General features: G+C 49.3%; 2 protein-coding genes and 1 long non-coding RNA gene across 3 annotated transcripts; 1 reads left to right on the top strand and 2 right to left on the bottom strand.

The window, feature by feature from the left end:
* On the top strand, nt 498-1193 carry LOC110431870. The gene is made up of 2 exons (XR_002449356.1): nt 498-818; nt 911-1193. It is a non-coding gene; the product is annotated as an uncharacterized LOC110431870 (long non-coding RNA).
* Nucleotides 1329-5635, bottom strand: LOC8085918 (UDP-glycosyltransferase 83A1). Its single transcript, XM_002466379.2, has 3 exons — nt 4216-5635; nt 2376-2798; nt 1329-2268 (listed from the first exon to the last, which is right to left on the bottom strand). Exons 1-3 carry the CDS (start codon nt 5552-5554, stop codon nt 1394-1396), a joined length of 2637 nt encoding a protein of 878 aa, XP_002466424.2. The 5' UTR covers nt 5555-5635; the 3' UTR covers nt 1329-1393.
* Nucleotides 6248-12960, bottom strand: LOC8086217 (UDP-glycosyltransferase 83A1). The gene is made up of 3 exons (XM_002466381.2): nt 11423-12960; nt 7619-8109; nt 6248-7501 (listed from the first exon to the last, which is right to left on the bottom strand). The coding sequence occupies exons 1-3, from the start codon at nt 12724-12726 to the stop codon at nt 6600-6602; spliced, it is 2697 nt and encodes an 898-aa protein (XP_002466426.2). The 5' UTR covers nt 12727-12960; the 3' UTR covers nt 6248-6599.

Below are 13450 nucleotides of genomic sequence, written 5' to 3' on the forward strand. Positions count from 1 at the left end.
GACGGGTAGATGGATCGAGAACTGCTTGCTGTTGGGTTCGGTCAGATTACCAAGCGTCGTCAATCAACGTGGGCCTTGTTTAGTTCAACCTGAAAATTAAAAAGTTTTTAAAATTCTCCGTCACATCGAATCTTGTGGCACATGTATGAAACATTAAATATAGACGAAAACAAAAACTAATTACACAGTTTAACTGTAAATCACGAGACGAATCTTTTTGATCCTAGTTAGTCCATGATTGGATAATATTTGTCATAAACAAACGAAAGTGCTACCGTATCGAAAAGTTTTCACTTTTCGGAACTAAACAAGGCCGTGGTCAGTGCCCACTGAGTGTCTCAAATCAAAGAACAAACATCAGAGACATCCTCCGAACGTGAGTCCTCTTTTTCACTGGAGCGTCGTCGATGATTTGATTTGACCGAGAAATGACCATTGACCAGGCCGCACAAAGCCCCAAATCTAATAGAAGCCCAACCTGGCCCAAACTTCCTTTTCATATACCCTGGGCCGAACCGATATGGAACCATCCCCGCTCGACGGCCCGAGTCCAACTTGGGGTGCGGCGGAGCGGCGCCGGCGTACGGGCGCCAGCACCACCCACCTGCATCATTCGCCGACCACCGATGCAGTCGAGACAGGATGGGCCGATGCCCGATGGGGGGCAGTCAGCACGCCGCCGCCGCGGGCCGCACGAACGGTAAGGATCTCGTGCCCCGTGACCTGCGTGGGATGGCGCCGCTGACCCCCGTCTGTGTCTGTCATCGGGGTTCGGCATTCCATCAAACACCTCTCGTTCACCGGCGGCGAGCACGGAGGTACGCTCTACGGTTCTAGCATGCGCTGCTGCATCACTAACCTCGAGATATGACGTAGACATTGCAGTTTACCAAGTTGTTTTTTTTTTCAGTGTCACTTTCAGTAACTAGTTTGGGTGAGCTTTGTCGAGCAACCCTGTGTGTTGCAGACTTGCAGTCTTTGTAGTTTGTAATACTCCTAGTTGTTTTATTGGTTCAAATGCACTTGGTAACTTGGTTCAATTTTGTAAGTTCGTTGCTTCGGTGATGAAATTTGGGACGAACCCGTTCTGGGAGAAAAACAACATTCCAGTAACTAGCAGCTTACTGTACGAATTGACCAATTGGGTATGACACTGATGTCCCAATGCCTGTCATGGTGTTCATTCTGTTTCATTTTTGTTACCATGTTAATTAAATATGTCAACAACTCCAGAACCTGTAGAATTTCTATAGAATAGCATGCACAGGATGAATGCATTTTATTGGACTGGACTGATTATCCCCCCCCCCCCCCCCCCCCACACACACACACACACACAAAAAGAATTATTGAACTAAACTGTATGTGGCAACTGAGTATAAATTCTGGAACATCATCCTTCTTGTAGCAAATTCACAAGGCTGAGCAAGTTCGCATGAGAGGATCCTCCCTCTCTGATGCTTGCACATGCAATGTTCTTCCACATAACCGCCCTGGCCTTGATATCCTCATCGCTCAGCAGCTGCACAACCTTTTCCTTGATCTCCTCCCTTGTGACGACCCCTTGCTCGTTGGAATAAAGCTTAAGGCCTGTCTTCCACACATTGCACACGTAGCTCTGGTTGCAAAACTGGTCAGCAAAATAGGGGCAGCACAAGAATGGGACACCATGCAGCACAGCTTCCATCGTTGAGTTCCACCCACAGTGTGTCATGAAGCAAGCAACTGAGGGGTGTGACAGTACCCTTTGCTGAGGAGCCCAAGTGACGATCAGTCCCTTCCCATTGACACTTTGCTGGAATTGGTTGAACCAATCCTCATCGATTTCCTTGGTGAAGTTTGGCCGAACCACCCATATGAACGGCCAGCCAGATAACTCAAGTCCATTGGCGAGTTCATGGAATCTTGTTGCGTCGAAGACAGTCGAGCTCCCAAATGCCACGTATATGACGGAGCCCGGGGCTTGCGTGTCAAGCCAGGTGAGGCAGGTCAGGTCTTCAGACAAAAAATGACCAGTCGGCTTTGACATCGGCACTGCCAATGGACCTAGGGGTAATGCATTGGGGAGGAGAGCCAACGCTTCAGGTTCTACTTCTCTGAATGTGTTGCAGATGATGGCCTCAGCAAGCGCTATCAATCGGTTAGTCCTAATGACCTTCTGTATGTTCACTCTGCGTCTTTCTGGGGTGCTGCCCAGGCTGACCCAGGGGATCTCAGTTGAATCAATGGGTGGCATCAGTTGGATCATCTCATGCACTTTCACATTCCCTGCATTAAATTCAATGGTCTTGTATTGGTCACTAAGACATAGGATGTAAAGAGGAACATGACAGTATGGAAGTATTTATGCTAAAGACAATTTGAATATTTCTTACCGCTTTCATCAATAATACCATCCTCGATCAGTTTGGGCAGTTTCAACCTTAGTGCAAACACAGATGCTGAGTAAGTTGAGAACAAAGCAATACGTATTCCCACTGTGTTTGTCAACTCTAGCACCCAGCTCATAGACACATCTGCTATCACCCATTTTATCTTCTTGATTCTGATCATCTCCTCAAGGGGGCTGAGCATGGCAGCTGATAAGCCCCTAACCATCTTGCCAATGTCTGTGTGATCATCATCAGGGTCCATACCATCTGGAATTGAGAGCATGTGTAAACCCTCAGGGATTGCTCCTTTGTTTTGCATGGACTTGAAGATACGGTCGTGGTTGAACTCGGTGTTTATGAAGTCAATCTTGAATCCATAGTCAACTAGCCTATGGGACAACTCCATGAGTGGAATGACATGACCTTGTGCAGGGAAGGGTAGCACCATGACATGAGGTTTAGGAGCAGCAAAAGCCATGAAGGTTGTTTCTGTCGTGGCTACAAACAGTTTGTGGGATCAATGCTTGCTGCTACTTGTGGGCAGGTATAACCAGATTGGTCCATCGGGTGTGCATATAAAGGGTGCCAAAATTATGGTTGTTGCATCAGACCATACATCAGCAGATTTGTAGCCTGCTGAATATAGGTCTACCTTTTCCAAAGAAAAGGTTATCTTCACAATCATTCAGTCCATAGTTGACCACTTTGTTTTCTCTACCTTGCTGGGCAAGCAAAATAACCGCCATGGCGGTTATGCACGTGGCTGAGATGCCTGCTGCTGAACTCTTCTACTAGTTTTGGTTGTGCCTATCCATTATATGCATAGAAAGTTTCACTAGATTCCAATGGGTTCAAAGATATTGGTCCTCTATAAAAAAGAAATTACAATTCTTCCTTGGAAATTCACCAACTAGAAGGTAATGACATGGCAGTTCATCTGAAATATACTGTAAGTTTTTTTGGAACAGCTATTTCTTGGATATTGGGTATAACTTCAGATGTCTGAAACCCCAATATGTCCAAAAGGTAATCACGACCATGACTAACATAGTACATTCTGTTTGGAAACTTTTTCTTGTTTTTTATGTTTAGCGTTGATCTACTTGTGGAGAAAGCTCACGCTGATTTGCATACTCCATGAAATAGTAACAGAGTCAGATTGTGTCTTGGAAATAACTTTAATGCCATGGCCTAGTCTCGTGGGACATCTCCATTATTTTTTGGTAAGCCTGCATCTATTCGGCTGTGTAATTCATTACCTAATAATTGGTTATTTGAGATAGTGACTCTGAATCAGGAACATTCCTGGTACCCTGGTGAACTCTGCACGCACTTCTAGTTGTAGTGCTCTGCTGGCTCAGTTTTAGTGGCTCGGCAGCAGGCATTCAGCATTCCTCTGCTTAATTTAGTAATCTGTTATACTTTGCAACTTCCATTGTCACTTTGCACCGTAGAGATTGTTTTTAAAACTTTCCAGATTGATATGTATTACTAGCTAAGTGTCACTTTCAGTATGTGGCCCATGAGGTGACAATGCATTTTCTAGTAACACCGACGTCGGATCTTTTTCTCCATGTCTGTCTATCCAACTTTGAATGCGATAGTTTCAAAAAAAAAAAAAAACAAAACAAAAACAAAACAAAACTTTGAATGCGACTCTGCAGACAATATTTATCTAACCAAATGACCTCTGAATGACTAAAGCAATTCTGACAATCTAAAGATTATTGTTCTCTCAGCAGGTTTACAAGCTTGAGCAGATCCTGATGCGAGGACCCTCCATCTGTGATACTCTCGCACGCTGCTCTCTTCAAAGACAGTGCCCTCGTTCTGATCCCATCATCGCCGAGCAGCTGGTCGACCTTGTCCCTGATCTCCTCCTTGGTGAAGATGCCCCGCTCGTCGGCGTCAATCCTCAAGCCCGTGCCCCACGCGTCGCAGATGTAGTTCTGGTTCATGAACTGGTCGGCAAAGTATGGCCAACACAGGAACGGGACGCCGTGACGCACCCCTTCCATGGTGGAGTTCCATCCACAGTGCGAGATGAAGCATGCCACCGAAGGGTGCGAGAGCACGCGCTGCTGGGGCGCCCAGCCGACGACTAGCCCCTTGTCTCCAACGCGGCGTCTGAACTGGTCCAGCCAGCCTTCATCGACGCCGTTGGCAAAGTTCGGCCGGACCACCCACAGGAACGGGCGTCCGGTGAGTGCCAGCCCGTCGGCGAGCTCCTGGAGCCTTGCAGTGTCGAAGACTGTAAAGCTCCCGAATGCCACATAGACAACTGATCTGGGTGCCTGGGCGTCGAGGCAGGCGAGGCAGGCCATGTCTTCGGGCCAGAGATGGCTGGCTGAGTTCGATGCCGGCGCCTCGAGGGGGCCGATGGCCAGTGCCGCCTTGGGGAGGAGCGCCAGCGCCTCGGACTCGATGGCATGGAACGTGTTGCAGACAATGGTGTCAGCGAGCGCGAACATTTGGTTGGTCTTGATCATGCCCTTTATCATGGGGCTTCGAAGCCTGACCCAGGGGATGTCGGCGGCGTCGAAGGCTGGCGTGTTGGGGCTCAGCTTGATCCTCTCATTCCTCTTCACATTCGCTGCGCACGGAAACACCATGTCCTGCATGAATTCTGATCTGGAGAGCACAGATGACACAGAAATCGGGTTTGGTTTGCTCTTACCATTTTCGTCAATGATGCCATCCTCTACCATCTTGGGAATACGCATCCTTACGGCGAAGGTGGCGGCCGAGAAGGTCGAGAACAAGGCGACGCGCACGCCTGCCGTGCCGGCCAGGTCCAGCACCCAGCTCATGGAGACATCAGCCACCACCCACCGAATCTTATGAGCTCTGATCAGCTCTTCAACTTGGCCGAGCATCGCCGCCGGCAAGCCCTGAGCCAGCCGAACGATGTCTGCGCGGTCGCCGTCGGGGCCCATGCCGTCCGGGAAAGAGACCAAGTGGATCCCGGCATGGACAGCTGCTCCGGTGTCTCCTCCTGTCGCCAAGGCCGTGAGGATGCGGGCGTGGTTGAAGTCGGTGTTCACGAAGTCGACCTCGAAGCCATGGTCGACGAGGCGGTGGGACAGCTCCATGAGCGGCATGATATGACCCTGGGCAGGGAAGGGCAGCACCATGAGACGAGGCCGGGGAGGAGGAGGAGGAGGAGGAGGAGCCGCGGCCATGGATGGAGGCTGTTAGCAACTAGCGTGTGTGCGCTGTCAGAACCTCAGAGGTCAGAGGTCAGTCTGCTCTTGGCTGCTTGCTGCTCCTGTGGACATCTATCGATAAGAGAGAGAGGTGCGTGCATATGCCTATCCGCCCGGTGCAGCCGCGTCAGACATCAGCAAGAATCCATGGGTGCTCATCTGTCCGCATCAGATCTCACATCAGCAACAGCAAGGATCCATTGGTGCTCGTCTGCTTGCCTATGGGTTTCTCATATTGACAAATGGTTCGTATCGATGAATTCCAGCCATGTCGATTGTCGAGTTGTCTCGTGTCTGTTCGTGGAGGCAACCAAATTCTGTACTTGAGTATAGATGCAGACGAACATGCACAGGCACAACTCTGTGACAACTAAGTTCTGCCACCAAACCAGGCCAACTGTATTTGTATCCATTTCCCTGGGACAGGAATACAGGATTTTGTACAAGCATGAGCAAGGGGACCAGTGCTAATATTCTCTTTCCTATAGCGTCCCTGAAACTGAAGAATACAACTCAGGCATGAATCTCACGGCCGAATTCGAGTGTTATACTCTCTTTTGTGTCGATATTTGCTTTACCATACTCAATATGGAAGTTACCAAATGCTTTCATATACTATTAACAAATTGCATTTCTAGTATTCTAACGTTAGCACTGTACTGTGTAGTGTTTGCTTGGTTGGTATAAATGGCAGGCATTAAGCATTCGGCCATTCTTACATCAATCTAGCAATTGGTTTCTTGTCTGGGACTTGTCATGGCACTTCGCCAGATTAAGAGATGCTATCCGTTCTCGCTTTCAGGACATGGTCCATTGCTCCATTTATTTTGCATTGCACTCGCTCTCTAGTGATACAGTTTAAAATGCAAAGAATCCTTTTTTTGTTGCCGAAAACAATGCAATGACACATGGTCCTCCTAACATGTTTGCACACCCACTTCTATTTTTCTAACGGCTCCGCAACAGATGAATATATATAACCACCTAATCTCTGAACTCTGAAACATTTCTGACATGAAGACTAATTTTCTCTTAGCAAATTCACTAACTTGAGCAGATCCTGATGCGAGGACCCTCCATCCGCGACGCTGGCGCACGCCGCGCTCTTCAAGGCCAGCGTCCTCGCCTTGATCTCTTCGTCCCCAAGCAGCCGCTCCACCTTGTCCCTGATCTCCTCCTTGGTGACAATTCCCCTCCCGTCGGCGCAGACCTTCAGCCCAACGCCCCACAGGTCGCAGATGTAGGTCTGGTTGAAGAACTGGTCGGCGAAGTAGGGCCAGCAGAGGAGCGGGACGCCGTGCCGCACCGCTTCCATGGTCGAGTTCCACCCGCAGTGCGTCACGAAGCACGCCACCGAGGGGTGCGAGAGCACGCGCTGCTGGGGAGCCCAGCCGACGATGAGCCCCTTGCCGGCGACGCGGCGCCGGAACCCGTCGATCCAGCCCTCGCCGACACCGTAGGCGAAGTTGGGCCGGACCACCCACAGGAACGGCCGCCCGGTGAGCACCAGGCCGTCGGCCAGCTCCTGGAGCCGTTCCACGTCGAACACCGTGAGGCTCCCGAACGCCACGTAGACGACGGAGCCGGGAGCCTGCGCGTCGAGCCAGCGGAGGCAGGTTACGTCTTGCGCCCAGAAATGGCCAGTCGCCGCCGATGCCGACGACGTCGACTTGGGCGCCTCCAGCGGGCCGATGGCGACCGCCGGTATGGGGAGGTGGGCCAGCGCCACGGACTCGATCTCCTGGAAAGTGTTGCAGACAATAGTTTCGGCGAGCGCTAGTGTCGGGATGGTCGTGATGGCGCTCTGGATCATGGCTCTCCGTGACTCGGGGCTCTTGCCAATAGTGATCCATGGAAGCTTGGAGGCGTCGATGGCCGGCATCTTGGGGTTTAGCTGGACCCTCTCGTTCCTTTTCACATTCCCTGCGAACGTACAACCGATCGTTTGGCTGATCTTGGCTAATTTATTGTGAGAGAAAAATACTGCTGAATGACTTGCAGATTTGCCTAATAAGCCTGAGAAATGACGACGGCGCTTACCCGTTTCGTCGATGATGCCATCCTCTAGCATCTTGGGAAGGTGCATCCTCAGCGCGAAGTTGGCGGCGGAGAAAGTGGAGAACAAGGCGACACGCACGCCCACTTTGGGGACTAGCTCCAGCACGAAGCTCATGGACACGTCGGCCACCACCCACCTGATGTTCCTGGACCTGATCGTCTCCTCGAGGCCGCCGAGCATCGCCGCCGGCAGGCCGTCGAGCAGCTTGCCGATGTCGGTGCGGTCACCGTCGGGGGCCATGCCGTCCGGGAAGGAGATCAGGTCGATCCCGACGGGGGCAGGGGCCGCTCCTTCCAGGGCCGTGATGATGCGGGCATGGTTGAAGTCCGTGTTCACGAAGACGACCTCGAATCCGTGCTCGACGAGCAGGTGGGAGAGCTCCATGAGGGGCATGACATGGCCCTGCGCGGCCAACGGCAGCATCATTACACGAGGCCGCTGAGGAGACGATGCCATGGATCGAGGAGGGTGGCTACTGGCTGAAGACACTTGGACGTGCTGGTAATGGCTGCTGGCCGGCTACAGGACGATCCTGAGCTTGCAAAAGTTGCAACAGCGCCACTCCTTGTGGATCATGATATGAGGTGCATATATAGCCTGTGGCTGAATATGAAGGCGAACTCATCGACGCAGATGCGTCATGCCTTGCATCAGCGAGAGTGGACTAGCTCTATCCATATGCCACATTTTTGCGCGGCGCTAAAGAACAAAATCATGTGAACTGTAACACAGATTTAATTTGGCGCAAAAGACCAGGATGGTGCTGTCACGCCCACAGTCTGTTTGACGGAATACATCTGCAAAGAGCTGCTTTAGAGCGTCTAGTCATCACACCACGTCAGCACAAGAAGAAAGCCAGGAGAGGTCTATGATTTAATTTGGTGCAAAAGACTGGGATAGTGCTGGTCAGCCCCACAAACTGTTTGACGAAATACATTGCCAAAGAGCTTCTTTAGAGAGTCTAGTCATCACGTTATATTAACACAAAAGGCCAACGAGGAGAGGTATGGATCTAGGTGATACAACATAAAAAGTTTACGAACCTAAAAATTTACTTTCAAAGTTAATGGACCTAACTAAAATCGGCTCACATGTTAATGGACCTATGATCGTCTTGTTTGTTTGGCTGATAAGTTATGACAGAAAATATTGTTAGCTGATTTATTATGAATGAGGCTGATGGTGTTGGTGTCATGGGTCCGTAGAGCAGGAGTAACACTGACGAAAGGTTGTCGAAAGTGTGTTGTATTGCACAAGATAGCGGTGGACAAGCGCAGTTGACGGAAACAGACTGTCTTCCCCAAGGTTTTTAATTTCGATATGGCAAAAAATTCGGCCACCACCGAAATTATCGAATTTCACGAAATTCGGCCGAAATTTTGCCAAAATTTTTTTAGAGACTAGCACATGAAATATGTTTTTCTTTTAAAAAATTAGATCTAAACAAGTATCAGTATAATTTATGATTACACATCTATTGAATAGAAGAATATGCAATATAAACAATAGAAAATATGAGTCTAAAGTTATATAGCACATGTATTTCAGATTTTTCTTTCGGCCACCACCGAAATTACTGGATTTTGTGAAATTTTGACAAAATTTTGCTGAAATTTTGAACCCTGGTCTTCCCTCTTGTAAACTTGGCTCACATCGAATATTTAGACACATGTATGAAGTATTAAATATAGACTATTTACGAAATTAAAAACACAGCTAGAGAATAATTTACGAGATAAATCTTCTAAATCTAATTAGTCAATAATTAGATACTAATTACTATAATTATAAAATATGTTATAATACCTGTTAAATTTTAGTCTCTACAACCAAACACCTCCAAGTTTGCAGAGGCTACAGCTACAAGCCTACAAGTCCATGCAACTCGCAAATATCAGATGTTGAGCGCACGACCTATAATCATGTGACGCCTGTCTATGGTATTACCAGTTCCGAGCGGAAGAGCATGCCACAGACTGAGACGCCCCTTTCATATGAGCTCATTACTGATGTTAGCAACAAAAGTCGGTTCCATTTTTTCTTTAAACGTGCCCGTTTTCAAACCCTTTCACAAAACGTGCAATAGTTTGAAGTTGTGACCAACTATGCTCTGAACTCGGCATGGCATTGTTTTGCACTTTTGTTTCGCTAAATCTGTTGCTCGCTCGGGTGTTTCTAAGCCTCTCATCACTCGATTTTTCTAGCCATCGGATGACGCTTTGATGATACAGATGAAGTGCGGCAATGCAGCAGCCAACTAGTGGCGGGCCACAGGGCGCCATGGTTCCTCAGTCTTATCCGCTTGCCTGCCCTTGCTGCCCCGCCGTCCCAGCGCCACCACACCGTGCGTGCGCTGCTGCTGCCCAGCCATCCCGACGCCACCAATGCCGCATTGCCCAGCGCCCTGCTATCCCACAGGAGAGGACCAGCGCCGTCCTGCATGGCGAGAGCAACAGGGCCTAGCAGGGGCAGGTAACGGCCTCCTCCCCTTTCCTTCGTGTCGCCGACAATGACCATGGCAGGGAGTACGGTCCTCACTGACACATTGTGCTCCTAGTTGCAACTTTTTAATTACATGTCATTATAACATATTTTACTGTTCCGATTTAGGTGTAAGTTCTGTGTTTAATTGTTGTAAATTGGTTATTTGTAAATGAGAATGGTCATTTCAATTATCTGAACACTTCTATGTTTTTTCATTTGATTTCTCTTCTAATTTGCCTGATCTACTAATTCTGTTTGTCTTTTTTCTCTGTTTTTTTTGCTTTGATCTTCTTCTAATTTGCCTTTCATAGAAATTATTTGATAAATCTATCTTTTTTCTCTGTTTTTTTGTTTTGATCATCTTCTAATTTGCCTTTCATAGAAATTATTTGATAAATTTATCTTTTTCCTTTTGATTTTTTGCTCTAGTTTTAATTTGTTTTTATTTAGTCTGTTGGATTTTAATCTTGTGGTTATACTCACTCCGTCCCTAAATATTGCTATTTCTAGAAGAATATTTTGTCCACAAATACTGCTATTTCTACTAGCATACTCACTCCACCAGCTCATTTAATTTCTCCTTGGAACTTCCGTGGTCCACCAACCCATTTAATTTCTTCTAGGAAGTAATACTTTGACGCATGATAATTGTTTGAGTCTCTTTAGTTGGCATTAAATACAGCTCGTTGGAACCAGAGAATCATGACTTAACGTGCATGATTAAATGGTGGAACCCAAATTAATTGAGGGTAGAATGGTCTTTTGTTTGCCACACTAATCTGTCTGAAATCTACTAGAAATAGCAGTATTTGAGGACGGAGGGAGTATATTGGAATCGAGTGACGGAGAGCCTTGAATCACCTGATTTGTTTTGTTTATTAGAATTGAGTGATTTAAAGTGTTGTGTCACTCAGATGACAAGATGGTGTACAATCACATGAGTTATCCATAGATAGACCCGCGAATTTTCACGGTGCATACTTTTTATGGTGTTTCATTCTCCTACAGTAGTACTGCGTCCTGCAACTGCAACTCGTCGCTATTCGTGAACACCAACAACACTCGCCCCCAAATTAAACCTCTAGCTCTTCACTCCTCGCACAAGATCCAAGAACCGCCTGAGATTCTGGCGCGACGAGCCGCCATCGCCGACTGCCCGACCGGCGAGGTCCCGCAGCGCGAGCGCCCTCGCCTTGGTCTCATTGTCGCGGAGCAGCTCCTCGATCTTGTCCCGAACAACGTCTCTCCCCACAAGCCCCGCTCCGTGTGCCGCCGCCGCCGCCGCCGCGGGCGGCAATGGCACCTTCAGCCCTGTCCCCCACACGTCGCAGATGTAGCTCTGGTTCAAGAACTGGTCGGTGAAGTAGGGCCAGCACAGGAGCGGCACGCCGCTCCGCACCGCCTCCATCGTCGAGTTCCAGCCGCAGTGCGTCAGGAAGCAGGCGACCGCCGGGTGCGCCAGCACGCTCTGCTGCGGGCACCAGCTCACCACGCGCCCGCGCGGCGCGGCGCGGCGGCGGAGCTGCTCAAGGAGGTGCTCGCCCGCCAACCCCGGCCTGACCACCCACAGGAACGGCCGTGAGGTCAGCAGCAGCCCCTCGGCGAGCTCGACTAGCTGCGCTGCGTCGTAGGCGGCGAGGCTGCCGAACGCGACGTACACGACGGAGCTGTCCGGCTGCGCGTCCAGCCACGCGGCGCAGGAGGCGTCCTCGGCCCAGAAGCCGCCGACCGGCTTGTCGGAGGAGACCGAGAGCGGGCCCACGGGGAGGACGCCGGGGAAGAGCGCAAAGGCCCCGGGCTCGAGCTCCTGGACGGAGTTGCAGACGATGGTCTCGGCCAGGTGCGTGGCCGCGTTGTTCTGGAGGATCAGCTGGAAGATGATTGGCTGGCCCTTGGCGTCGCCGGCGCGGTTCCACGAGAACTCCGACGTGTCGATGGCCGGCATCGCCGGAGCCAGCCGGAACGTGCCGCGCCGCTTGGGCCAGCCTCTCTCGTCGAGAACGCCGTCGCTTATCATCTCAGGAATTTTGATCCTCATCGCGAACATCGCCGCCGACGACGGGCAGAACCCGGCGGTCCGGAGGCCGTGCTTCTTCGCCACGGGGAAGGCCCACGCCATGTTCACATCGGCAATCAACCAGCTGGCCTTCTCGCGCTCTTGCTCGTCGGCATTGATGCTGGCAATGAGCTTCTCCAGCTCGGCGGGCATGAACTTGGAGAAGGAGTCGGTGAGACGGGCGAGATCCTTCCGGTCTTCGCCGCAGCCCAGGCCGTCCGGTATGGACACCATGTCGACCCCGCCGAATTCGCTGTCTCCGGTCGCCAAGGCACCAAGAATCAAACCGTGGTTTGCCTCGGTGTTCACGAAGGTGACCTTGACGCCGTGCTCGACGAGGCAGTGGGAGAGCTCCATCATTGGGGTGACATGGCCCTGCGCGGGGTAAGGCAGGACTAGGACGCGTGGTGCCGCCATGGCCATGAGAAAAGGTGGGGAGCTTTGATCTTGGAATGGAACTCTTGGTGGCAAAAGCTCTGCCTGCGACTGCGCGTGATACTCGCAAAGAAACAATAGCTCTACGCTGGATAACATGGAAAAGGGCAACATTACAAAAACAAAACTTTATTTAACTGGTCCTGACACGAGAGGCCTACTACATAATTCGGGATTCAGGATCGGACAGAAGTGGCCCTGACCTAGCGTTCCCTTTCAGATGAAGTCCATATGTGCGTCCCATCGAAAGCGAAAGAAAAATCGCTAGGAAAGGGCAATCATCGCATGAGACTATTATAAAAATGTACAATGAGTAATTTGGAAAAAAAAACTCATATGTAAATGATGCATAGACACACATCTTAAGTCTTATTTAGTTTCTAAAAAAATTTGCAAAATTTTTTAAATTCTCCGTCATATCAAATCTTGTGGCACATGTATGGAGCATTATAAAAAAAACTAATTGCACAATTTACCTGTAATTTATGAGACTAATCTTTTAAACATAGTTAGTCCATAAATAAACAATATTTGTCAAATATAAACGAAAGTGCTACAATATTCATTTTGTAAATTTTTTTAAACTAAACAAAACCTTACTACTCCATCTTATTTCCAAATTGTAAGATATTTTACTTTTCGTAATACCTTGCTTCTTTTGGTATATAAGCTGTGATAAGATGTAACAAACTGTGACAAGGTCCCTCTAGCTGTGACAAGTTATGATAAGAATCTTGTAGCTGTGACAAAGGCCATGTAGCTCTGACAAGCTGTGATAATGGCCTTATAGCTGTGACAACATGTGGCAAAGACTATAGCTATAATATAAACTATATAT

The sequence above is a fragment of the Sorghum bicolor genome, chromosome 1, assembly GCF_000003195.3.
Source record: "Sorghum bicolor cultivar BTx623 chromosome 1, Sorghum_bicolor_NCBIv3, whole genome shotgun sequence".
NCBI classification, from domain to species: Eukaryota; Viridiplantae; Streptophyta; class Magnoliopsida; order Poales; family Poaceae; genus Sorghum; species Sorghum bicolor.

What these genes read in the sequence shown, in the direction of transcription:
- LOC8085918 (XM_002466379.2), bottom strand. Translation starts at nt 5,554, where the DNA reads ATGGCCGCGGCTCCTCCTCCTCCTCCTCCTCCTCCCCGGCCTCGTCTC. An exon ending in GGTCGACCAGCTGCTCGGCG is followed by an intron (nt 2,799 to 4,215) that starts ATGATGGGATCA and finishes CCTTCCCTGCAC; the next exon opens with AAGGTCATGTCATTCCACTC. An exon ending in TGGTATTATTGATGAAAGCG is followed by an intron (nt 2,269 to 2,375) that starts GTAAGAAATATT and finishes AATTTAATGCAG; the next exon opens with GGAATGTGAAAGTGCATGAG.
- LOC8086217 (XM_002466381.2), bottom strand. Translation starts at nt 12,726, where the DNA reads ATGTTGCCCTTTTCCATGTTATCCAGCGTAGAGCTATTGTTTCTTTGC. An exon ending in TGGGGGACAGGGCTGAAGGT is followed by an intron (nt 8,110 to 11,422) that starts GCCATTGCCGCC and finishes TTCAGCCAGTAG; the next exon opens with CCACCCTCCTCGATCCATGG. An exon ending in TGGCATCATCGACGAAACGG is followed by an intron (nt 7,502 to 7,618) that starts GTAAGCGCCGTC and finishes GTACGTTCGCAG; the next exon opens with GGAATGTGAAAAGGAACGAG.